The 27,800-nt window shown below is 39.7% G+C and overlaps 1 protein-coding gene and 1 long non-coding RNA gene across 2 annotated transcripts; one reads left to right on the forward strand and one right to left on the reverse strand.

Annotated features, from left to right (window-relative positions):
* The first annotated feature begins 2,002 nt into the window (after positions 1-2,002).
* Positions 2,003-3,283, forward strand: LOC129447807 (uncharacterized). The gene is made up of 2 exons (XR_012371545.1): positions 2,003-2,289; positions 3,071-3,283. It is a non-coding gene; the product is annotated as an uncharacterized lncRNA (long non-coding RNA).
* Positions 3,284-13,292: 10,009 nt separating this feature from the next.
* Positions 13,293-16,611, reverse strand: LOC129429865 (E3 SUMO-protein ligase ZBED1). Its single transcript, XM_055186827.2, has 2 exons — positions 15,529-16,611; positions 13,293-15,024 (listed from the first exon to the last, which is right to left on the reverse strand). Exons 1-2 carry the CDS (start codon positions 15,998-16,000, stop codon positions 14,195-14,197), a joined length of 1,302 nt encoding a protein of 433 aa, XP_055042802.2. The 5' UTR covers positions 16,001-16,611; the 3' UTR covers positions 13,293-14,194.
* Positions 16,612-27,800: the final 11,189 nt, after the last annotated feature.

Consider the following 27,800-nt stretch of genomic DNA (forward strand, 5'->3'; position numbering starts at 1 on the left):
TTGCTAAAAACATGCAAATTTGGAGAGGGCAGGGGCTGAGAAAAGATCCTACTGACCCAAGAGACTTTGAAACCAGACTTTTCAGAAAGGAACTGCTGGAAGCACTGCCAGTGTCTGTGCAAAACAAACTGAGTGACACCCCAGGGCTAGATGCAATGCCACACAGCCAGTGGGTGGAGATCCTGAAACACCATGCTTCCAAACACCAGAAACACGAAAGAGACTTAGAGCAACAAGCTAAAGAGAATGAAAGAAAGCTGGCTCAAGTTAGTCTGGAGGAAAAGAAAAGAAACAACGATATCAGTAAGGACCCCAGGGGAACCTATGTAGTGGGATGGGCAGGGTCATATGAGTCAGCGAGCCACTCTCAGGGCGAAATGGTGGCAACACACCCTCCTAACAAGTATGAACAGGTAGCTGATCTGCAAAAACAAGCTGCGGATCAAACCCAAAATCTGAACCCATGGCAGCACCCCCAGGGCGCAGCCCCGTTTCAACCAGTAGTTGTGAATGTAATGGCACCTAGTGAAGAGAGTAGAGAAATTAGTTTTTGAAGAGGCCAAAGGGGAAGAAGAAGGGGATATTTTCAGAACAGGACATCCGCTGATATGGGTCCATATTTCGGGCAAAACAATGTTTGCTGGGGATGTGGGGAGAATACTCATGCTAGGCGTGACTGTCCAACAAACCCATGGAAGCCATAGGGGTGTTTGGAGGGTACAATTAACCAACAGGTAGCATTATCAAAAATGATTGGGAAGAACCTAAATTAACATGCATAATTAATTGAGTGAAAATTGAATGTTTAATTGACACAATAGGATTCTCTGGAAAACCTATGGAAATGTGTCTGTCAGAACCAATTATGCTTCAAATAGAAGGAAAAACTGTTGTAAATCAATTTCTGAAGGAACCTCAGGTTCCATTAATTGTAAGGGACTTTTGTGTAAATTAGATGCTACTATCAAAACCACACCACAGGGATTAACATTGCAGTGTCTAACCAAAATAACTAAACAGGAACTAACCCCTTTAATTAGAGCAGAAGTATGTTGGATAGGTAGCTAGGCAGGTATCTAATTCCATTAGAAATGACTGAGACAGGTATACATTAGAAGCAAATCATTTTACAGGATAGCAACACAAGGGAGTATGCTTGCAATATGTAGATGATATTTTGATAGCACACAACAACAGAGAGGGTTTTAAGAAATTAACAGAACAAATTTTGAGCAGATATACAGATAAAAGTATCAAAATAAAAGTTGATATTGAGTAAAGCCAGTGTAAAATACCTAAAAAGAGTAGTCTCTGAAGAGCAAAAACAAATTTGTGAAAAACACCACAGAACCATGCTTGACTATCCATAGCAAAACACAGTGAAGCGGATGATGGCATTTTTGGGAGCCACAGGGTTTTGTAGTTCATACCTGAGTTAATACCAGAATAGGCCAGTAGGGTAAAGTAATTTAGGGAATTTAAATGTGAGGACATGGAAAAAAAATCAGAGAGATGTTGCTATATTGTAGTGAAGGAATATCACACATTTGTATAACAGAAGGCATTAAAGAGATGAAACTGAGAGCAGACTTGGTTTAACCCCCAGGGGTCCAAAAACGCGGGGACGCGTTTTGACGTGTTTTCTCCTTATCATAGCAGAATCAACTTAAAATACTCCATCATTAATAATCAAACACTTACGTGTTTGACATCATTTGAAACTCTGAAGGGTCCTCTTAAATTAGTGTACATTCACAATAACAACAGATCTTTGTGTTTTTGTCAAATAAAGAAAATAAACAGGGTGCTCATTTAGATATTTCTGTCTACGCCAGCTGTCTCTCAAATCACGTTACAAAAATTAGTTGAAACTCCGCGAATACTCGTCACACAAACATAATACACATATCCAAAGAAAGCCTGAAATGTCTACTTTCAAACAAGCTAATTATTATCAAAAACAAATATTTCCTGTTTATATAATCGGCATTGAAGTAAAGAGAGTACCGTTTTTCCTAGCTGAGCTCATTATCTCTAATGCGGTCACGCCCACACGCTGTTGACATGGTAATGAAGAGACGAGCTGTTCAAACCAGCAGAGCAAAGCGTAATGTTTGATAAGATTTAAAGACTTTAGCGCATGTTTGGATTATAAACTTTATACACACACGTGAGGAATATCTTCATTTATGTCTGGACATTGAGGAAGAGAAGCGTTTATCTTTAACGTTACCTAAGAAGAAGAACAATGGAAGACGCAATGGAGGCGGATATATTCCTGAAGAAACTGTAAGTCATTTGTCTTCATTTATATTTGCTATCATGTAATATGTTATGGCTTGTGCAGTTCAGCCTACATAAGCAACCTCAACAGACTGCACGCCTCGGATTGAAAAACGTTCGCATTGTTTACAAACGAGTAACTTACGCGTGATCACGTAACGTTAATGGCGGATTTCATTGTTTGTTGTACAGTGTTAGACACAGTTATTCACTTTCGTATCCTTCATGGCAACTTTGTGTAATGCTGCACTGCTGTGTCTTTTAAGTGTGTGCTGTAAGATTTCATGTTTACATGCTTATTTACAAACGAGTACGCGTGATCACGTAATGGCGGATTTCATTGTTACATGCTGTACAGTAGACACTTTCGTATCCTTCATGGCAACTTTGAGTAATGCTGCACTGGGGGGGTCTGCTGTAATATGATATTGTTTACATGCAACGCATTCCATACATTGCGTTTTACACGCGACACCGTTTTATTATGAGCTCCGCGTTGTTTACACGGAGACTCGCCTTTTTTTTTAATTATAAATTTACCTTGGCCAGTCTACCTAGGTGTGTGAAAGAGACAAATCACGTGACCAAATGGTGGCGCAGCGGTAGTGCGTTAGGCCGCCATGTGGTAGACCCGGGTTCGAAACCCGCCTAGGCCAAGTTTTTTTTATACAGTATATTGAGTTTAGGCGACCACCGTTACAAGTGCTATCATTTACCCATCAGTTATGTATGTAAGGGTATTTCTGTGGACAATTTATGCTAACAGCTGTTCATAACTCTCTTACAGGTCTGCATCCCTCTCATCAGTAAACTATGAAGTGGAAAAACATATTCACACTCTTTGGACATAAAGTTGTATGGTAACATGAGCCACATGAAGTTTACAGCTCTGTTGTTTATCAGTTTCTTATACAAGTTAAGTTTTTGAATAGGGTCCTACTGACCTTCATTTCTATTTTGATTATATTGTTAACTTCTTAATAAACCTCAAACAAACATGTTCATTTGTCCTCACATTCTTTACTGTAGTTCCCTCCTCCCTCATTATGCAGCTCATTATGCAGCTCATTATGCGAGCCTTTGTTTGCTAGCTGTCAATCAATCCTTCTCGCATACGGCCCCTCTAAACAAAAAGTGTCTTACAATTTCTAAATCAATATACTTGTTTATGTGAATGAGTAGGCAGGATGATTTTCACATCATTTTAAAGAAAAAACTCTAGACTACTAGATTCTGTTTAGGAAAGTCTTGTTAAAACATGTTTAGTATGAGTTTTGTGGACTTATATCAGTGACTTAAAATTTTAGCTTTTTAAAAAAACACGCATAAACCTTTTTCTCTCAAAAATACAAACATGTACATACATGTAGCTCATATAATATTTTAGCCCAGTTTGTGCTGAACACAGTGGTATGACACACTTGCCATTATTATGTTTTAAAGCAACTGAAAAAAGACCAAATGTAAGAGCATGTCAGAACCTCTGACAGTGTCCCAAAATGGTCGGACCCCAGAGGGTTAAGGAGAATGCACAAGGACTATCTAGTGGGCCGCCATCTTTGTTCAGATTATGATACATTTTACCACAACATATGTCATCATAATCGTCTGAATTACATGTGCTATTTCCTGACTTAAGACAAGATGCAATATCTTCCCTTTGAAGAAGATGTTCCAGTTGTGTTTGGATGTATAGGAAATAATTTTTATTCTTCAGTGAGCTGTTTCTATTCCATGTAGAGTTACATACTGTACAGACACTGCCCTTCAGTGACTTGGTCGCCGATGTAATATTCACAGTTGGGACAGTATATGTGACATTCTAGGTCACCTTGTATTGGTTTAAGCTCTTTTAGGAACAGATGCTTTGAAGTTAAAACATTTTCTGGACAGGGGATATTAATCAAATCTAAAAGATCAGACAGGGCCACACCAGTAAGTGAGTGTATCAAGGCATATGAAAAGATAAGTAAAAAACTCTGAGCTTTAGTTAGTTGTGAGCCTGTGTAAAGTGGCTCATCATTTACTGGAGGAAACCTTTCATTAATGCCTACTCCCACATGTGAGTCTTCATTAAGTGACTTGTCAGTGCTGTCTTCCATGGGAAATTCTTCTCCACTGCCAATGGATTCAGAGTCAGTAAAAGACTGCCATAGTGGTTCAAACACATCAAAATCTACACTGTCCTCAAAACCGAAGATTGATGACTCCGATTGGCTCTGTGTGAGGGTTAGCAGGACGGATGAACCCAAATGCAGACGATGTCGGGGAAAAACAGAAAACACTTTATTTTTATACAAAAACAAAACCCACGAGGGGGTACACGACATGAACACATTAAACACTTAACTTGCACTAGATAGCCAGACTAAACTGGAACATGAAACACAGCAACAGAACACAATGAACCTGCCCAGAACTAAAGATACACTGACATTAAATAGAAGAAAGCAAACAAGATAACAAGCGGGAACAGGTGATGGGAATAAGTGATAATTAACAATAAGCAGGAGGACGAGGGAGCGGGGACAAATGACAAGACACCGGAGGTACATGCCAAACACAAAAACAAGGCATGAACCTCCACACAAGGCCAGGGACTGCCAGAACTCTGCCACCATGACATAATACAAATTAAACAAGACTTCAAGGCAGAGTCCTGACAGTAGCCCTCCCTCAAAGGACGCCACCTGGCGTCCAAAAAGGGAACACACAAGACAAGAACATGACAGATAATAAACATGACAAGACTAGAACACATCAGACTAAAACTTAACAAGAGGTGCCAAAAACAAGATAAAACAAAAACTAAATCAAACACACATAAGTCCACGAGATACTAAACAGGACAGTCCACGGGGGTTTGGGGCGAGGACGCAGCTGGGACAGCTCCGGCTGCGCGGACTGCGCGGGCTCCGGCTGCGCGGGCTCTGTCGGCTGCGTGGGCTCCGGCTGTGGCTGCGCGGGCTCTGTCAGCTGCGCGGGCTCTGACATCCCAACAACAACCCGAACAGCGGCCAAGCCGAGGATCGGACCGACCAAAACCGCCAATTCCTCGAGGTTAGGATTCGAGTCTACGGCGGCTCTCCATAGCACGGAGTAGAACCGCTCACGACTCCTCCTGGTCAGCCAGTCCGGTATTGGGCATACTACAACTGGTAGTAGAAGCCCCACTGGAGATGATACGACGGTCCCCGACAACGTCGCTGGGTTCAGCTTTGGCAGGTTCATCTGTGAGGGTAAGCAGGACGGATGAACCCAAATGCAGACGATGTCGGGGAAAAACAGAAAACACTTTATTTTTTTTCACAAAAACAAAACCCACGAGGGGGTACACGACATGAACACATTAAACACTTAACTTGCACTAGATAACCAGACTAAACTGGAACATGAAACACAGCAACAGAACACAATGAACCTGCACAGAACAAAAGAAACACTGACATTAAATAGAAGGAACCAAACAAGATAACAAGCGGGAACAGGTGATGGGAATAAGTGATAATTAACAATAAGCAGGAGAACGAGGGAGCGGGGACAAATGACAAGACACCGGAGGTACATGCCAAACACAAAAACAAGGCATGAACCTCCACACAAGGCCAGGGACTGCCAGAACTCTGCCACCATGACATAATACAAATTAAACAAGACTTCAAGGCAGAGTCCTGACACTCTGATTGGCTCAAATTTGGTGGTTGTTGAGACTTAGCTTTTCCACGAAAAAAGATGGGTCTGATGTGTTCAATTAAATGGGAAATGAGTGATTTCTTTAAGTTTCTTACATGCTCAGATATGTTACGTTATGGGCGCATGCGCAGCTTTACTTAAGACTTAAGTTATGGCAGCTGGTAATCACTTCATCGCAGACATTCATCAGGAGCACACAGCCCGTTGGTATGTAACTGCTAACTACTCACGCAGTCTAGTATTATTGTATAAGTCACTTATATGTTTGAGCGCTGAACGTTTACCTTACTGTGTCCGTGTTAGTTGGCTGAGAGTAACTTGCAGCTCGCTGGGTGCACCAGCTTAACCACCAGACGCTGTATAGCATTAGAATATTATTATCATTTGCGTTGTGCAAACCAGCACTTTGCTGGTTTCTGTTGGGGGTGGATGTAAGGAACGACAGAGTCAGGATCCCAATGCAAAAGGTAATTTTATTTGAAAACAAACAATTGGTTAGACTGCCAGTGAGGAACTGAAAGAATATGAAGCGGTCTCGGCCCTCTTCGACCCTTCTTGACTCGGGGAATTACTCAGGAAACTGAACCCCAAGAATGTGCACAACGCTGGAGGCTGGATAATGGGGGGCGAACTCTCTCTACCCGGAGCACTGTGGAGATGGCCAATCGGATTTTCAAGCCACGGCAGAGAGGCACAGACGATGGAGAAACAGCAGTGCTGGTCAGCAACACTAGACAGGCAGCAGATGCGATGGCAGTCTATGGGTACAGAGAAATAGTTAATAGCAACCCGCAAATGGGCATAATCCACAAGGCACAAAACTCTGCCGCTCGCTATGAAGAACAAAGGTCAGATGGCAACAGTCCATGAAGGTAACAGAGAAACTCAATAGTCCAACAGCGGGCCAGGCTTTAGAGTGCTTTCAGTGAAATAGTCAAACACAGACACATTAAAGTAGTAGTATTTCAGGGCTCAAAATTAACTTTTTTATTTGGTAGCACTGGTGCTCCCAACTTTAAAGAGTTAGGAGCACCAGCAAAAATTTAGGCGCATCCATCCAAAAATTTTAAAACACCACAACTACAATGTAAATGTTAATACATTTATTCTTTACACATCCAGGCTTTAATACCCAAATGCTGTTGAAATAGTATAGCAGCAATAATAATTTAACAATTACAGGTAACATGATTAAGATTACAATAGAAAATCTAGCAAACACGTAAAATACTGATTAATTGTGACATTACAAAAGTGACCTTAATATAGAAGGCAAATATATATTGGTATTGATAACTGCATACCAGGATGCTATTACTACTAAATAGGCAAATGTTTTAAAAATACAACAAAAACATACCATCAGCATTGTCGTGTTCCACATCAACATGGGCCACAAGGATGTTTGTCGGATGTCCATTCACCAGCGCATGCGCACATACACTATCAAACACTCTTTGACAGACAGGTCGGTGTCTCGAACACATTTGTCACGACACGTCTTGAGTTTTTGGTACTTTCGGCATGTTTAAGCAAGGTCTGGCGCTTAAAATATTTTGATTCCGCCACCAACACAGTTTTACAGGATTTACAATAAAACACAGTAAGTACATCGAGCCATTTTCATAGCAGAGCCACTCATAATCTAGCCACTCTCTCCGAAAGGTTTAACGTCAAGTCTTATCTTCCGGTGGTGGAGTCGCATTTGAATCCGGATCGTCGTCATTAATTACAGTAGTAACATTGGCTGTAATCGGCTCGTTCTCGTCATGCTCGCGGTTCGTCTTTTCATATTTCCGCGCTTCACATACCAACGTAGCATGGCAACTAGGAATGACTGACGCTCATATTAGCCAATCTGCGGTCTTCATTAAACGCAAGAACTTAATGTAGAAATTTGATTGGTTATGTAACGTTAGAGAGAACACTGAACCTGGGACAGCGCCAGCACGCAGCATCTCAATCTAAGTCAAGTCGCACCACAACAAAATGGGCAGTCGCACAAATGCTCCCAAATAAATTTTAAGGTCGCAATTTCGAGCCCTGTAGTTGTAGATATTAGTAGATTACTTACAGTAATCCCACCACCATCATGTGTGTCTTCTGAGCCACTGTCAGAGTCATGGTCAGAGAAATCCTGCTCCAGGTTCTTCTGTGTAAGAATAGAGAAGTCTTTGAGGAAGTGCTTTCAATGAAATAATCAAACACAGAAAACAGTCAAGTAGTAGTAGTAGTAGTAGTAGATATTAGTAAATTACTACTAGTAATCCCACCATCATCATATCTGATTTGTCCTTTCCCAATTCAGACAACAAAACTTTGGTTGACTGATATTTCCTGAGAAGCACAAAAAACACATAATTTTGGAATAGTGTTTTTGAAAAGAGCTCTACATATTCTGCTGGTGTATGTTTGATATGCATTATAATAAGGCTGTATATCATATATCAATATTTAATAAATCCTAGCAAAAAATGTACTACAAGGAAATCTCTTAAAGCGTAACTAAACCCCTGGTCAGAGCCTGACTCCACCCACTGGCAATATTTGAAAAATGCAAGAAAAGTGGGCAGATCCCAACGGAGATAGAGGGGACGAACTAAGCTCGTACCAAGCATGTGGTGAGATCGTAACAAAGGCATGGTGAGCTTGAACCTGCTTACGTCACGAGTTACTTTTTGGACCCAACATCCAATAGGAAAATTCAACTGCAGTAGCCACCGTTCAACCTGAAGAGGGCAGCACTCAGACGTTTTTACACCATATATTGTAGTGTTGAAACACTTTATATCCAAATGTCAAAAAAACTTACTAAAATCAATGAACAGCACTAATAAAGCATCATTCTTACAGATCATTAACTAAAAAAAGTTGGTTAAGGGTTTAGTTACTCTTTAAAAAAAGGGAGGGCAATAAGTGCCCAATGCTGACTGCCTGCAAAGTGGATAGCAATATACGATTTGTCCACCAAATGCCTCAAATGGAGGGCTTTCCAATTATCCCACTCAATTTTAAAAAAAGGGAGGGCAATAAGTGCCCAATGCTGACTGCCTGCAAAGTGGATAGCAAGATATGATTTGTCCACCAAATGCTTCAAATGGAGGGCTTTCCAATTATCCCACTCAACATTGGGTCTGACCCAGGACTACTTATTTGCTCAATTTTCTTAACAGAGAGGAATCAAGAAGGACTACATTTCAATAAACTGGTTATAAAACGTTGCCATTTAGTGCAGCATACTGTCTAATGTCTACAAAATACAAACAAAAGGTGTTCATGACTCACAATTTGCTGGTTCAGCTGAAGCCTGTTGATGGCCTCACTCAGTTTCCTGAGATAAGAATGAAAAAATTTCCTTAATTTAAATAAAATCTATTGTTAGAAGCTGTCCAGACCGTAGGGTGTGTTAACCACTTTTTAATTTACATAAATATTTTTGTTTCTACTTAAAAAAAGTATAACTATATATATCTGACTCTCTCACACTGACAGCAATGCTAGTGCAATCTGAATGTTTGTATATGTTAGCGTCCTGGAGGGCCACTGTCCTGCAAAGTTTAGCTACAACCCTGATCAAACACACCTGAAAATCCCAGTCAAAGGCTTCAGTATGATTTGGAAATTGCATTCAAATGTGTTTGATTAGGTGTTACAATAAAGATGTTATAGGGGTATTTGTAACACTATTTATTAAAAAAAATTATAATTGAGGGTGTCAGGCAAACTCAAGAAACAAAGATGCGGCGCAAAAACAAGTGTTTTATTTATATACAGTGGTAATGATTGTGTACAAAGTGCTGGTGTTATATTTTAATATTTAGAAACTATTTACAGTATTGGATTACAAACAAACAAACACCAAGGAAGGGAAGGAGAGAAGGAACGCGAGCGGTGCTAAATAAAAGAAATAAACAAAACCAAACAAATCTAACTCACGTTTAACCTCCTAAACTGCCTAAACCCAAAACAAAGAGAGAAAACAAAATATCTTCAGCGTCCAAGACGCCCTATCTAAACTACACTCTCTAACCAAAAAGTCGGGGAAAACATACAGTGGGTGGCACTCGCTCCTTACCTAGTGTACTAATACAGTAAATATCAAAATAACCTACGTGTTGCAAATGTACGTCACCTGACAATCTTACCTGTTCACTCCTCTCCAAACATACAAAAGGGATTGACATGTAAACAGATAAACAAAGTAACGTACACACGGGGATTAACAATAAACAGAGCGTAATGTAAGCGTAATGTAAGCGAGACGGGGTCTAGAGCGGCCGGTCTGTTGCGCTCTTTTATTAGGCGGAGTCTTTGTGGGTTGGTGGACCGGGTAGTGACGTCAGCGGCAGGGGTGGAAACTGACAGGGATGTTAGCCAATGGCAGCGTCTGGGAAACATTAAGAGAGAGAGAGAGAGAGAGAGAGAGAGAGAGAGAGAGACGGAGGGAAAATACAACCAGACGACATACGGACGTAACATTAGGGTTAGACCTAAACTTTGCAGGACAGTGGCCCTCCAGGACTGGCCCTGGGTTCCAGTTCGTCTCGTTCACTCTGAGGTATGTCATTGCTTACTTTGTACGTGTGCCCACTTCTGCTAGAACACTTGAAGTGGGTTCAAATGGATCGCCCTAAGCCCTTGATGACATGAAAAGTGGAGACCGCCCCTTCAATCATTTGAACTGTGCAAAGCCCGAGCTGCTGAAGTGACTTCACAATCGTGTTGCATTGTGGTATATAGAGCTGCCTGAAGTGTGCATATGAAATAGACTCGCTCCCTCGATTTTGACTGAAGGAGTGAGTCTACTTCATATGCACACTTCAGGGTCTGTCCATATAAACTTCCCTCGTCCACTTTACGAAGTGGAACACACTTCAAAATGGCGACAGGGATTCCCCCGAGGGGAAGTGTTTAGGGAAGTTAGCGAGTGCGTGTCTAAAGCTGAAGTGGAACACAGCCCAGGAATAGGGGTGGGCGATATGACGATATTTCATCGTGAACAATTAAAATGTCTCCACAATTCACTTTTTCAGAAAAATCGCTGCATCGTGATTCGTGCCTATATCACGTATGAGAGTTCAAGTACGCGACAAACTGAGGCACGCGTAGTGCGCTATGCAAAGGCGAGTTACAGGCTCGTATACTTTACTTAGTTTGCTCGCGTGTTAATTTCAAAGATTTGGCGCCCTACATGAAGACAAGTTACCAGGCTTGTATATTTTGCTCGCGAGTTTAGTACGATTTAGCAACGCAGTGACGCGACAATGGATGAAAACACGGAGTTAGTCTTAGTCCCGACAAAAAATCTACATCAATAATATGGAAATGGTTTGGATTTTTCCCAACAGACACGGAGCAAACAACGGTAATTTGCAAATGCTGCAAAGATAAGATTCGCACCTCAAACGGCAACACAACAAATCTTTTTAACCAACTCAAAAGAAAGCACCCGAAAGAATATGCCTTCAGCCAGTGCATCAGCTAGCCTAACTACGCAGCCAGAAGTAGCAAGGCTTAAAGGGGTCATAGCATGAAAATGTTAGCATTGCCACTTTGTAGGTTTGAGCACAAATGTGTCATTTTGGGTGTGTCTTTTAAAATGCAAATGAGCGGATGAAGTGCAAAAACTGATCACAATGATGGTGGTTTGATGCAATTCAAACTCAATTGTGCTGTGAAATATTTTTTCTCTCTTCTTTGTCTCTGCACTAAAAGGCAGTGCTGTGATTGGATAGTGTACATTAAGGGGGCGGTATTATTCTAATAAGATATCCTTATGACATAATAAGGAAAGCCAAATTTGAATGACCTATTTTTGCTCACACCTACAAAGTGGCAATGCTAACATTTTCACGCCATGGCCCCTTTAAACAAACAACATTAACGAAGGAAGCCTTTGATAAAGGAACTCCATATGATAGGACAAGTAAGCGCTGGAAAGATGTGACTGACGCAGTGACATTTTTACCTGGCCAAGGACATGATTCCCATAAAATCGGTGGAAAATAAGGGCTTCAAAAGACTGCTTAAAGACTAACTAAACCCTAAACCAACTTTTTTAAGTTAATGATCTGTAAAAATGATGCTTTATTAGTGCTGTTCATTGATTTTAGTAAGTTTTTTGACATTTGGATATAAAGTGTTTCAATACTACAATATATGGTGTAAAAACGTCTGAGTGCTGCCCTCTTCAGGTTGAACGGTGGCTACTGCAGTTGAATTTTCATATTGGATGTTGGGTCCAAAAAATGACTCGTGACGTAAGCTGGTTCAAGCTCACTAGGCCCTTGTTATGATCTCACCACACACTTAGTTCGTCCCCTCTATCTCCGTTGGGATCTGCCCACTTTGCTTGCATTTTTCAAATATTGCCAGTGGGTGGAGTCAGGCTCTGACCAGGGGTTTAGTTACGCTTTAAAGTCGTAGATCCGTGTTACGAGATACCCAGCCGGAAATATTTTTAAGGCAACGCTATTCCACGTCTGTATTTCGAATGCCGCAGCAAGATGGAAAGCAGAATTCAAAATGTTAATTTTTTTGCTACAACGGCTGATTTGTGGTCTAGCCGCACTTCAGAACCTTATTTAGGTTTAACAGTTCACTATATTCATGACTGGAAGTTGTGCAGTGTATGTCTAGAAACAACATACTTTCCACAAGTCCACACAGGTGATCTTATAGCACAAGGCCTCAGGGAAGCGCTCGAATGTTGGGGACTGACGAAACAAGCATGACCTGCAGGACTACAGACAGCGGGAGTAACATGGTGAGGGGTTTGGAGCTCAACAGTTGGACGCATCTGCAGTGCTTTGGACACAGACTTCACCTAGCTATTGGTAAGTGAAAAATGTATATATAAATATGTGTGTATGTGTGTATATATAGTCAAACAGATATACAATTACAATACCATATTTTTCATATACAAAACTTTTAAATATAATTATGCATTTTATATTTAAACTTTTATTTATTTATATATAAAAGTTTGTGTGTCCAAAGTTTAAATATAAAATGCATTACCACATTTAAAAGTTTTGTATATGAAAAATTGTATTGTAAAATATTGTAATTGTAGATCTGTTTGATTTTAAATAAAATGGTACAATTTAAAAATTAGCATTTGTGAATAAAAATGTTACATTCTGCATTGTTAAATCTATGTATTTTTTATAGAAAAAAGTGCCAAGGACCCACGTGTTAAACACATGACATCTGTCTGCAAGAAAATCATCAGTACTAGAGATGAGCCGGATACTTGAAACGAGTATCTGGTAGGGCTGCACGATGTTGGTAAAAAATTACATTGCGATAGTTTTCCCCCAGACGATGTACATTGCGATGTTAAGAGCCATTGATCCAGGCTAAAGTAAATATTTACCATTCCAAAATATTAATAATTTCACTAATAAGCAAGCTTTATTACAAGTGACAAAAAGGTCACTTAATATTTTTATTCCAAAATTAGAACATTTCTGTAAACACAAAAGCAGAACACATTTTTAAATAAAACAGCAGCTTTACACCAACCCCCCTGATTGGTTTACAACAACATAACTTAAAATAAATATATTTTTATCAAACAACTTATAAGCATTTTGATTCACAATCTTTCAAGTAAACTTTTCTAGGCCAAAGTGCCAAAGTAAAACAGTGTTGGTCATCATAATCATGGCTAAATATATGAAATAAACAACATAAAAAAAACCTTTAATATATTTTGTATTAAATCTTCTAAACAGATTAGAGAACATATTCCTGTAAACAGAAAAGCTAAACACATTTAAACAGCAGCTTTACAACACCAACCCCCCGATTGGTTCATAACATAACTAAAATATTTTTTTTATAAAACAACTTATAAGCATTTTGGTTCACAATCTCTTGTTTTTAAGTCAACTTTTCTTAGCAAAAGTGCCAAGGTAAAACCGTGTTGGTCATCATCATAATCATGATGAAACAAAATGAAATAAAACTTCTAAACTGAGTATTCTTTAGCATGATCATGCATGCATATGTATACTGAATGCTTTATTTACTCAAGGTTTTTAGCTAAGAACACAAGTCTATCAACCTTTGCAGGCTTGAGACAGGTTCGTTGGCAAGTGACGATGTTACCACTTGTACTGAAAAGTCTCTCTGACGGCGAGCTTGTCGCAGGAATACACAGGTATCTGCGGGCAAGTCTGGCGAGATGAGGAAAGCTTAGTTTGTGTACTTACCACCATGCAAGTGGATCCTCCTCTTTGTCTATTGGAGGTGTTAGCAGGTAGGTGTTTAACTCTGCTTCCAAAGCATCCTTTACGGTCAGAGAGGAATCACCCTTTGCTGCAGTTTCACTCTGTTTAAAGAAGCTTCCCAATGACTTCTTTGCTTTCTTTTCCTGGGGTGCACTAACATTTGGCTCCACGTCAGTGCCGCAGCTTGATTTCTCCTGGCATTCCATCATCAGTGATGACACTCTAGCCTTAACTTGGGTCTTCTTGTCTGCACTGATGAAGTCCATCTTGAACCGGGGGTCCAAAAAAGATGCCATATCTAGGAGCTTCTGAGTTTCATCATCTTCGTATTTCTCATTGAGGTAGTCCAGCATCTTCTTCTTTATGTTCTTGGTCAGGTCTGTGTCGTCTTCTCGCATTTCCAGTAGTGAAGTGTTGAAGAGCTGAAGAACTGGCTTTACAAAGGAGACACTGACGTATTCATCCCCTGAAAGTGCATCAGTGAAATCCAGCATTGGGCCCAGTGACTTGCTTACCGATTCCAGGACATCTATATCCTGCCAGGTTGGAATTAGATGCCGCAGCTTCTTGTCTGCAGACAGGACCTGAGTTAAAGCCTGCAGCTGCTCTAATATCCTGCTGATCATCATCTGCCTGGAACCCCACCTTGTTTGGCATTCTGAGATGAGACAATGTGATGGTAGATTGAGTTCCTTCTGGACTTTTGCCAGGGCATCGCTGGCCTTCCAGCTGTGAGAAAAGTGGCTCACCAGTTTCTTGCAGACTCCTACAGCACGATCAATGCGGCCATCCTTTTTCACTGCGTTTTCTAAGCAAACAAAACATTGCAAACTTGAATTATTGAAGTTAAATATTTATTTTAATCATACATTTTGATACAGAAATAAGTTCATATGCAAAAGACCTTGGTTTATGTAATATTTATCTAATAACAGCTTTTTATAACATTTTAATAACGCTATTGTATGCATTCTATAGTTATACAGTACAATGTCATATGATGCATGTAATTTCTGTTATGTGCACTGTTCATTCATGAAATGTTTTCATTTTCAGTCATCTCTAGAGGGCACAATAACCTGTTTTATTTTAAACATTTGCTCATAAAACTATTTTTTTTGCCACTGATTCAATAAGTTGTTTAAAATTAAATGTTTAGTGTCTGTATTTTTTCTTACGTTTTAAAGCTCTACGTACACACATACAACAAATTCATCTTACAAGTTTTGTCAGGTTCAGGACAGGTTATCAAGTAAAACAGATGAGTAAAAATGTATATTTATTTATGATAAAGATCATGGTCGTTACTCACCAACTGCAAGATGCAGTCTGTGGCCGAAGCATTGTAGCCTGGTCCACTTGTTCAGATCGGCAGCTTTTACCATGTTCGCTGCATTATCTGTTGTCATGCAGACTTGACGTGTCTTATCTAAGCCCCAAGCGGACACAGCTTCTCTCAGGGCCTCTGCGATATTCTCTGCTGTATGACTTTCCAGGAAAAATGCCGTCTGCAAACAGCGACTTTTTAACTTAAAGTCCTCTGTGATGAAGTGGACCGTCAGACTCATGTAGGGCTCCGTTGTCCTGCTGGACCACAAGTCTGTTGTGATTGCGTAGTATTCCACGTGCGACAGTTCTGTTTCAATCTTAGATTTGCATTTTTCATACAGCTCTTTTATCGCAACTTTGGAAAAATATGTGCGGGATGGTATAACATAACGTCTGTCAATCGTTCGGATCATTTTCTTAAAGCCCTCTTTGGCGACGGTATTTAGTGGCAACATATCTTTAGCGATATGAAACGTTATTGCATCTGTTATTTCTTTCTGTCGTTGAGAGCCTTTCTGGTAAGGTGTCACGCTGGCAAAGGCATCACAAATATTTGTTTGTTTTGGTTGACATCCAGTCCCAGACTTTGTATTCGTCGTAAAGAGCTTTGTGGTGCCGTTTTAAGTGGTCAGACAAATTGGTGGTGTTTCCTTGTTTTGTGCCCACAACTTTATGACACTCAATGCAAAGTACCTCTTTTTGGTCGACATCCTCCTTTTTGTAGCCGAAATAATCCCAAATAGATGATTTCGACTTTCTTTTTGGTAGGAAATCACTTTTTTGCGGCGGATCCTCTTCGTCGCGCATTTTTAGCAGTGAATTTTTTCTGTGAACGGTGAGCGTGAGCAGCGTCACAGCGAACCAATCACTGTGCAGGCACGCGGAACGTGCATGTCACCCCAGCAACAAGCCATACGACAAACTCGTGTTTACTGTGTGTGCTACCTTGGTTCTACTGTCCTCTTAATACACTATGGGCTACTACCTTTCACATCGCATGTTCCGGCGATGTGACTATCGCTCACGCGGACATCGCGATGTCGATGTTAAAACAGAATATCGTTCAGCCCTAGTATCTGGTACGGATAAAGCACTTCTGCCGAGTACGAGTATTATACGAGTAATACAAGTCAATATCTGTGCTCGGATTAAATGAAAATCATCATTGGGTAGCTGATTGTGTCAGCGTTCTGTGATAGGCAAGTAGTAAAAGCGCCCCTCCCCTACACACATACAGATGTATTGTGTTGCTGTGTCCCGCTCTGCTCCCTCACACACAGAACAGCTCTCTGTCTCTCTCCCTCAGTCACTCAGGTTCGCAGTTCTTTTCCATTAAAGGCAGAATAGGCAGGAATTATCTAAAAAAGGCTTTTTTGCAAATTTGTTTGGACTGACTTTGTATATCGATGCATAGGTGGAATGTAGGTACTCTGAAGGGGAGAGTGTGGAAATCGAGTGTCTGTATACCTCTCAGCACTGTTTTAAACACAGCTAACTTTTCCATTCACTCCACCCCCTCCCTTCTGGGTTTCTTCTTAAGCCACGCCCCCAAAACACATGAACGCGCGAATTACCTCAGACAAGCGGAGAGGAAGGAGCGAGGTGCATGTAATAACATCAAGTCACAATCACATGTAATAATACACCTAACTTTATCACTAGGAATATAAACAGATGGCTTTTATAAACGGATGGCTTTTAGTACTCACTCAGCCAGTGTTTTGCATGGAAGAGTTTCTGTGATGAAAGCATTGTTGACTCTGACGAGGACTACACTCCGCAGACAATACCGCATCATCGACTCGAGGAAAAGCCACGCGATATTTCCTCTCGTTTGATTGCTTCATTTATTCCTTTTTTGCCTTCGCTGACTGGATATGCAGGTACTGTAAGATGTGAATGCAGTTTCTGTGAGTTGTTAGTGCTATTTCTCTGCTGTACTATTGCTCTGCCTATTGCCTCGTGCACGTTCAAATCAATCGGGTGTGCGCATGTCTGGGCAGATCCCATAGCAACGGGTGGAGCCATGGTCGCGAGAGAGAGTGATATTTGAGCAAGCTAATCATATGTTTCGTCCCGGATGGAAATAATTAACTGTGTTTAACACAGTCGTGAGAGGTCTACAGACACTCAAGTTTTATACTCTCTTTTTTAGAGTACTTACATTTTAATTATGCATTTGTATATAAAGACAGTTTAGACAAACTTGTAAAAAAGTTTTTTAGATAATTCCTGCCTACCCTGCCTTTAACGTTTAGGGCAGTGGTCTCAAACTCCCGGCTCGTGGGCCATTTGCAGCCCGCCCTCTCTCTTTGCAGCCCGCGTCACCTTTCAAAAATATAACATAATCTGGCTCGCAGAAAGATTTTTATTCACTTTGTTTTATATTCGTTTGATTTTTGATTTAAACGTTCATGTGTTCGTTCACATGTCGCATCTAACAACGCGTTAAAACGAGTCAAAGCATTACTTTCCAAAGTGCTTAAGGGCGGAAGTTGCGCTCTGTGTCATGGGTCGCGTCACCTGTTGCTACGCAGCCATTAACAGCGCGCTCCGTGAGGTCGAGGATAACGGAATGCGTATTCAGATTTTAATTCCTCAACTGAACCTTGCGTCAATCATATCATTGTAACCCTGCGATCAGTTAATCTGGTCGGGACTTTGTAGTGTTTGTCCAGAGAAGATTTGTTACTTCCGTGTGGATACTCAACTGTTACTCAGAGAAGATTGAGCTGCGGTGGGCTTAGTTCACATCAAGTCACAGCATCTAATGGAGACACCACATATGGAGGTAGTAATGCAACCCATTTTAAACAACAGATAAGAAAAGAGAAAAGATGAGGAGAAACGTACAGAGGATAAAAGTATGTATACTGCTATAATGAAGTATATAATGAAGTATAATATTATGTAGCTTGCTATACAATTACACATAGAGCAGTATTATAATTTTTTTCTGTCCAACTAGCTTATGTAAAATTGACTACCCATTCAAAAGTTATGGGATCACTTTCACTTATTAATATTTTCCCACATATAATAGAAAATTCATTAAAACTGAAATAACAAAGAGCATAATGAAGTCAATACATTGACTGAAAACAATCCAAAATAAATTAAAAAAAGAAACACTTAACTTTACTAGTGGTAATTTTTTATAATAGTTTATAAATGTATACAGGGATGAAATTTGTTAGTTAAGTGCAAGGTTATAATAAGTCTTAGTTAAGATAAGGTTAGGAAAAGAATTACTTAGGGCTCAGTCACACCAAAAGCGCTTTAAACGCTTGCAAACGCAAGGCGCGACGCACTGCCTTTTTTAAAAAAGAGCAGTGCAGCGCGGCTTTTCATATTGCTAAGCAACCACCGAGTCAGCTGTCTTGTCAATCAAATATTGAAGCGTGAGCGCTCTTTTGCTGTTAACTGTCATATTAGCAGAAACTTTAAAAAGAGGACGCTTGCTCTGACCTTGTTTGAGGATAAGAGGAGCACAAACACGCAGGAGAGAGTGAGCGAGTGGAGTCCGGTTCTTCAAAGCAACTGTAAACTTCCCTCGCCACAACGTAAGGCCCGCCTCTCCCCTCATTCGATTGGACAATGGAAGACGCGAATGACGTCAGGCGCTCCTCCGCTCTCAGCGCTCCTTCAAAAACGCATGCGCGGCAGGCGGCAGAAAACCGCAAGGCGCTCGGCGCGCATAAACAGCGCGCAAACGCGCCCTGCCCATAGAATGTCATTCAAAAAAGACGCCTGCAACTGCCATAAACGCTTTTGGTGTGACTGCAGCCTTAGGCTACTTTTATAAAATAATGTATATTAAAAAGATAAAACCACTGCTTGTATATTTTCAAGTATTATTATACATTAAAAAATAGAAATTAAAGGTGCTCTAAACGAATTGACGTTTTAGGCCATAAAACATTTTTTGTTACATACAGCAAACATCTCCTCACTATCTGTTAGCTACCCGTTCCCTGATAACACTGTAAAAAACGTGATCTCTGTAGACAGCGCAGGCTTCACAAACTGTAATAATAACAAAATGGCCAAAACTAACCCAACGAAGCATAACAAACAAGTTCCAGCCAATAAACGACAAGAAGGATTTGGGGGTGGGTTTTGGGGCGTTAGTGCGCGTGCACATGAACGGGGTGTGAGGACTGGAGAAGTGAAAAGCGTGAGGTCAGGATAACTCTCGTAGACGACGACTATAAAATCTGAATTTTGGATATGGCCGATACACGGCCAAAGAGACGACTTTCCGCTGAACAAAGGGCAAAGTTGGCAGAAAAGCAAAAGGAACGTTCGAAGTCCCAGATTTACATCGGAAAAGCCTTCGAAAGGTGGCGAGAACTCCGCGGGCAGAAGGGCTTTCAATCCGATGTACAGGTGGCTCTGTTTTTGCTGGACAGGTGGGTAACTTCAATTTGTTTTTTCTTTATAACCTACCATCACAAGAATGAAATTAGCTCACGTTAGAATTATGCAGCCAGTACTAACCTTGGTGAATATAACTAATAGGTTTATAGCAACTAACCTTTGGGCTAACATAAGCTCTGAAGTGGACATGATCAAGCAAACTCACGGAAGGGCGAAAGTTTGTGTAAATTATTGTTTACAGACAATGTTATGAATGTGAATGTTCACTTATATCCTATTGACAACTTTGACATAATTTGATTACGATGGAGGCTTTGTTTATGTTTACTGGGAGAACGCGAAGCTAACTTTAGCTTTCCAATTGGCAGTGGATTTCTAGTAATATTTCGATTTTCTACATGATCATTTATACGGTGACATTACACCTTGAATAAAGTATCAGTAACACTACACTTTGTATTTAGTGAATAATTTGACTCGACTTTATGCTCACACAAAAACCTAAATATGTAAGTGCTCATGGATTTTATTTTATAACGATCATTTCACTTTATGGCTTTGTTTTTCACTTTGTTGCCTGCACAGCTACAAGACGGACAAATATACCTCCACGACATTCAAGGCTGGGACCATGATACTTTCCCCACCACAATTATCTAGCATTGGCTCCCAGTCCTTGTCCGGACGGTGAGAGAGTTTGTCATTGATTACTGTTCAAATTTTTGTTATGTGATATTCTGTCTCAAATTATGTGATAATCTCTTCTATTTGTGTTTGTGTAATAGAGATGAGTTTGCCATGCAGGGAGTGCAATATATGGATGGGAGCACTGTATCAGTAGTTGAACAGTTGGAAGCCAGGGCCCGGTTGCATAAAGCACCTTAAGTGTAATTTTCCCTTAAGTTGTTTCCTTTAAACTTAAGGGTGTTGCAGAAAAACCCTTAAGTTTTTTCTGTTGTGTCTCCATGGCAACAATAGTATTTTATAACAACAAACCGGGGTCACTGTCATGAAACACTTAACGATTACTCTTACCTAAGAGAACCGTTTAAGGGATTATATGCAAAACTCTTTAATTATTATCTTACAGAAGTTAAGGGGAATTTACCCCTTAAGTGTCATACTTAAGGAAAAAACTTAAGGTGCTTTATGCAACCGGGCCCAGGTGTGTACAAAATAACTATAATCTGGAAAAGTTTTCTGTTTTTTTCTGTTCTTTATTGAAGCAAAATTCAGGTTTTCTTCAAATGCAAAATTGTATAAAGGTTACAAAGGTTCACAATGAACCCATGTTATGCAACGCCTTGCTTAAGCATTCTTCATCTCCAGTCCCAGGCCGTCTGAGTGAACTGCTAAAACTCAAACTCAAGTCATATGCTAATATGCATAACACAATGCAGATTTACACAAGCCAAAGATTGTCAGGATACCTCCATTATCACATACAAGGTTCAACAGAAGGTTGTGAGACCAGTTTGGAAGTTATAACAACCTTTGTGAAATATCTGGGCACCTGAATATTGCTCACACACACATTACCATTGACCACTGCAGCATCACACAGATAGCAAAGTTATTTTTACACATGTGCTATGCACTACCCGAAGCATAGTGTGATAGCCTTGTGGAGCCAAGGGGAAAAGAATGGATAGAGCCTAACTCAGAAGCCCATCAGAAACTCTGTGAACTAATTCTTGATGCACGATGGCTTAAGGATGTTCCTAATTATTTACAGTTCAGGTGAGTAATACTTTTGTAGATAACACATTTCATGTGTTCACTGTTGGTAAATGGTTCAACTTACACTTCTTGTTTTCCCCAGATCAACTGCAGACCTTGAGTCGTTCCATAATCACATATTAATGTACGCCAGCAAACGTTTCTGCTTCACACATGCAGTGTACAGTGCACGAGTCTTCCTTGCCGCTCTTGACTACAATCACCACATCAACAGAGCACCAAAGAAAAAACGAGATGGCAGTCTTCAGTAAGACGTTCCACGATATTCAATGAATGTTGTTAGGGTGGGTCACAAGAGGAAGTGTTATGGAAAGTACTGACTAACAGGCAGGGGTTATTGCTTAAAGCACACATACCCTGGCTTCAACTTTTGGACCAACGTGTATTGCCATACACCATACTTTACAGCAACATAAATCTGTGCTTAATTGATCTCAAAAATATAAACTTGTTTATAAACATGTTGGAAACATTAAAATACTAAGATGCCCCTACCAGCACTATTGTTTATAGTTTTTTTTTAAACAGGTATGCCAAGCTTTACAGCAAACGGTTCAAACAGGTATGCCAAGCTTTACAGCAAACGGTTCAGGAGATGGCGGCTGTACTCAGTGAAGGTCAAGAAAGACTACAGTTACATCACAAAGCTCCAGGTCGCTATTGTACGGAAAAGGCTGGCATCCGCAGCGCTTCCCCTTAGGGAAACAAAAAGAACTGGTGACCCAAGACGTCTTGGAGTCCTGTCAGGTGTGACAGCACCTTCAACAGAGGAGCTTCTAAGGACATCGCACACCAGAGGAATAGGTGAGAAGATGCCCATTTGTACAAATTTGCAGTATTGTCAATGTCCATGGTTTTATAAGCACGGTGTTACCACGCACATCCAAATAATACGGGTGAAGGATCAAAGATACGGATAAAAGTAAAAGTAAAGATCCGCACACCAGAGAACTACCAATAAAGTGATTTTTATTTGTAACGTTTCAAGCCCTTACAACCCTTCATCAGACTTTCAGCAGGTGTTACACAGCTGTCCATTTAAATAACATTTGCAAAGTGATAACACTACAGTTGCAGAATTCATCAAACCCATATACATATACAACAATAAACACAAAATCAAATCATTGCTTAGGTAGGGATATAATATTGCACCATACCCATATACATCAACAATACCCATATAATCAAATCATTGCAGAGGTGAAAATGTAATATTGCACCATGCCCGTGTGTGTGGTATGTATGTGTGTATACACAGCCACAATACATACATATACAAATAACAATATACACACCATCACCATTATATATATATTTTCTTCATTGTGGGTGTATACTCCATATTTTTAACAATTTCATACCTAGATGAGTGTTATACTACACATATCTGCAATACCAATAAGTCTCATATATATCGATGTTACAGAAACGTATACAAAACATATAAATCTATCCATGTTAGCAAGTGTGTTAGAGTTGTTAGAATAAAATGTCCATGGTTCTTCCGTTTTGTTGCTGCTAACGTTTTTATAAACCATCACACTTTCGATTGTTTTGAGTTAAAAATAAATAAATATTGAAAACCACTTTTTGTGTTTCTTTGTGTACAGGGCACCCAGAGGCACTAGAATGAGGGCCAACTCCACATGTTGCTGTTGTGAACTACGCACTTTATACTTTTTTTGTTCCTGACACTGCTTGCAATAAACAAAGTTGACTCAATGTGTGACACGTTCTTTTACTTATCTGTTGTAAATTGTATATGACAGACACCCATACTCTCATGTCATTTTATAATATTTAATAAGACATAATTTAACAATACCAAATACATACAATTTCTGAAAAGAAAAATGTAATGTAAACAAGAAAACTGTGAAATAAATAACATTAATAAAATGAACAGTAAAATGTGAACAGAACCATGGCCAAAAACCATTATCACACGGACAATTTTAAATATATTTATAAAATATTATCAAACTATTTAGAACAACAGGTGGGTCTAAACTCTACTAGATACAAACCCGGTATACTGACCATGTGGATCTGGGTACTGCACTCTGATCTTACACACGCAGCAGCTTGGTATGACAACCCTATGTCCTGGGCCAAGGAACCCATACTGCCAAACCACATATTGCCTGTAGGCAGCATGTCGGAACTGTTTATTGCTTTCACCAGGTTCTGGGGCATCCTGGACAGCCCTTATGTCATTCCAGACCCTCCTTGATAATCTAAGGACCCCTTACTCTAAAATATACATGTCAAAATGGGGTAGGGTGGAAATGCAACTGTTCGGACATTGTCCACAACACTTGCTTTCTATGTCTGTTGGCATTTCTCTGCAATGCAGACACACACACACCAGGTAGGATGACCCGGGATAGAAGTGGGGGCTGCTGCAGGGGTGTCCTGTGTGGCCATGATGTCGAATAAGAGACTGGGGTCCCTGGTAAGGCATCTCTGCAGGAGCTGATGTGACTCCTGAAGACTAAGACTCTGGATCCTCTCCTGAAACAACATTGAATATATTATTTGTTTCTAGAGTATTACCATTTGTGTAATGCAGATAATTTACAGGTATATGAAGATAAGATTTAGTGAAACTATTCAGGTATGGCAACAAATGCTAGCCTACTTGCTCTGACGTGAGTCGTTCAGCCCGCAACATCTGGACTCGCTGCATATCAACACTTTCTAACAGAATGGCAGCACCCCGACCCCTGCCACGTCCTCTTCCAGGAGTAGCAGAACTTTATGATGAGTGTTGAAACGAGAAGTTACACACAGCTAACAATGTTTTAAGAATTTGTAACGCAGGGGCTAACGCTTGTCTTTTATGGCAAGTAGGATACCGCTATGCTTACTGGATTCACATTACAGAATCCGTTACAATCAAAAGACTATTGTTTAATGTTTAACGACTTAAAATTAAAACTTACATTTTATTTTAAACTTCTACAATTTACTCACCGAGAGCCTGAGGGAGTTGGTTGAGCCATCACCGCAGCATCATACGGTAGACTGCTGCGCGTTCATGAAGAAGCACGGAAGGGAGGGGGAGGAGTTAGCTACGAACCGTTTTGTTTAACAACACATCAACAAAAACTGGCGTCTCGCAGATTCGCTTAGAGAACCTTTAAACATGACATTTACAGAAATATTGTACTTTTTTGAACGTTAAAATAGCTCTGCGGCCCCCCGATGAAATGTCTGCTTCAAAAATGGCCCCAAGCCAGTTTGAGTTTGAGACCCCTGGTTTAGGGTTTCTTCAGCTTTTTACTTCGGGTTGTAACGTTAATAATATGTACTTACTAACCAGCAGAGTTTTGGTAAACGTGGGTTCGTTCTGACGTGAAAGCGACTCGCATTGCGTCTCTGCCTGACGGAGAATTGTTTTCTTTTTTAAACCTTCAGCTGTCTATAACCAGTAACCAGACATGGAGTGTCTGACACGTTTTTGATTTTTTTCATAAAAAAATAAATTTTTTAAGCTAGTGTTATAAATATTACAAATTAATTATTAAGCCACCCACACACACTCACCTGGTGTGGAAATAAAAAAGAACAAAAAAATAAATAAAAATAAAATAACACTGATCATAAAAAAATAAAAGTTAAAAAAGAAAGTTATGTTGTTCATTACATTTTACTTCATAATTGCATACTGCAGCACTGCATTGTTTTGATTTCATTGTTGCAAAACTTGTTCTGTAATATAGTTGTTTGCTATTGTGATCAAAACCATTGATCTAAAGCTCAATCCGGATGCTGTCCTGTAAATATTTTTCTAATCCGCAATAAATATAACAATTTCTGATCAACACATATATTAATTGCATGCTTAAAATAAAATACTGGTTAAAGCCCCGCCCATTTCAAGACAAACCCCGCCTACTTCCGGGTTATGCCACACCCACTCAGAGTACAGATACAGATAATTCATATGGTTAACAGATACAGATAATGCTGTACTCGCTCATCCCTAATCAGTACCTTCTCTTTCAGCTGGAAGAAAAAGAGGGAGCTAAGTAATGCACAAACTGAGCTGAAACTACCTCAACAGAATCCTGTCACAAAGTCCCCAACACGATGGGGTTCCAGGCTCAACATGATTTAGAGAGTTCTTGACCAGGAAAAGGCTATTTCTCAGGTCCTAAAGACAGACAGAAAGACAAGACATTTGGTGCCATCATGGCAAGACATTGACGTGATGGAATCTGTGAAAAAGGCACTGAGTCCACTGAGAGACTTTACTGATGCACTCTCAGGTGAGGACTATGTGAGTGTGTCCTATGTGAAACCAGTGCTTAACCTACTGAAAGTAAATATCTTGAGCCTGAATAATGATGACACGGAACTAACAAAAACAATGAAAACAACCATTCTTAACTACCTCACTGATAAATATCAGGATCCCGCAGTGATGACCTGCTGGATATGGCTCCGCTTGTCGATCCAAGGTTTAAAACCCAGTACATTGACAGAGACAAGATGAAGAGAATACAAGACTCCTGTTCATACAGAATCCATCTGCTGCAGCATCGGATCAGCAACCTACATCTCCTTCCACATCACAGAGCCCTAATGCAGAACAAACACAACCCAAAAAGGCAAAGAAATCACTTGCAAGCTTTTTAAAAACCTCAGGTGCTGTAAGTGCACCTGCAGCCACAGGATCCGCCTCATTTTCTCTAAAAGAGGCAATAGAAGGAGAATTGAAGGGCTACTTGTCCACACCAAATGCAGAAAGTTAACTCATTCACCGCCATTGACGAGTTATCTCGTCAATTATGAGTTAATATTTAACTAACAAATGTGCCTTTCTGGACGAATACCGCTTTTATCCACTAGATGGCGCCAAACCGCCAATTTATCAAAAACGGAAGTTAAAATGATTTGACTATTTATTTGAACTGCCTTTATGTTTGATAGTCATTCTGAGTCTGATCTCTAACATAAATTCCTTTACAAAAACGCATTTTTTTAAGCTTTTTGCTCAAAATGTTGTATTTTTGAAGAGAAATATCCATATTTCAGTGGTCAAATTAAGTGGAAAAAGTAAATATATAATGAAACGTTTTTCCCCATTTTGTTTGTTTGTTTGTTTGTTGTTTGTTTGAAAGCAGAGGGTGTGTTCTTTAATTTGATATAATTTGTATGTTTATATATTTATAGAAGATAATTTTTCCTGCAAGGAATTTTGTGAAACTTTTGTTAAAATCACAAAAATGCAGGTGGGCAACTTTTCTCAAAAAGGCTGGCGGTGAATGAGTTAAGTGAATCCTCTGGAATGGTGGAGAGTTCATGAAGCAAACTTTCCAAGAGTTGGCCAACTTGCTAGAAAGTACTTGTGCATGCAGCGACAAGTGCTCCCTCAGAAAGAGTCTTCAGCAATGGTGGCAATATTGTCACCTGCCAAAGGGCAACTCTCAAGCCAGATAAAGTCAATCAACTTGTTTTTCTTTCTAAAAATTTGTGATCAGTCATAGTATACTTTGTGTTCTTTTAAAAGGAGATGTGAGTTGAAAGAAGGTAAAAGGTATGTTCTAAAGCTGATAGTGCTAATTTTACAAATGTCAGGATTCAGAAATGTTTTTGCACATTTGGTTGATTTGTTTTGGTTCTCACTCACATTACACCAAACAAAAAAAAACTACTTAAGATTATAAAGGTAGTTAATTTTATTTATTTTGTTAATTTTAATTGTATCTATTTATGGATAGAGTGTTTTGTGTTTACATTTTGAAGCTAATGTTTATTTTGGGAGTTATGTTAAAGTCTCGAACTGCACACTTACATTTATTTAACTAGACTAGACCAAGTTAATATTTTTATTGAACCTTTTATTACCTTTTTAAAAAGTGATATTTTCATTTAAGCTAGCTTCTATTCTACACCTGATTTCTGATATGCATCTCTTGTTTATGTTTATTGTATACCTTGTGTTAGATGCTGCTACTCAAACGAGGATCTGAGTGTTCTTGTTGAATGTTCCTAAATTGCAGATTTGCACTTGCATTTTGCACTTGATTAAAATATACTTGAAAATGTACAATGGCCAAAATGTTATGTCTTTTTTTCCCACTTTTATATTTTGTTACCTTGTAGGACAGTGTAGGGCTGCAT

This window comes from Misgurnus anguillicaudatus, chromosome 2 (assembly GCF_027580225.2).
Source record: "Misgurnus anguillicaudatus chromosome 2, ASM2758022v2, whole genome shotgun sequence".
NCBI lineage: Eukaryota > Metazoa > Chordata > Actinopteri > Cypriniformes > Cobitidae > Misgurnus > Misgurnus anguillicaudatus.

What these genes read in the sequence shown, in the direction of transcription:
- LOC129429865 (XM_055186827.2), bottom strand. Translation starts at nt 16,000, where the DNA reads ATGTTGCCACTAAATACCGTCGCCAAAGAGGGCTTTAAGAAAATGATC. An exon ending in CAGACTGCATCTTGCAGTTG is followed by an intron (nt 15,025 to 15,528) that starts GTGAGTAACGAC and finishes TTGTTTGCTTAG; the next exon opens with AAAACGCAGTGAAAAAGGAT.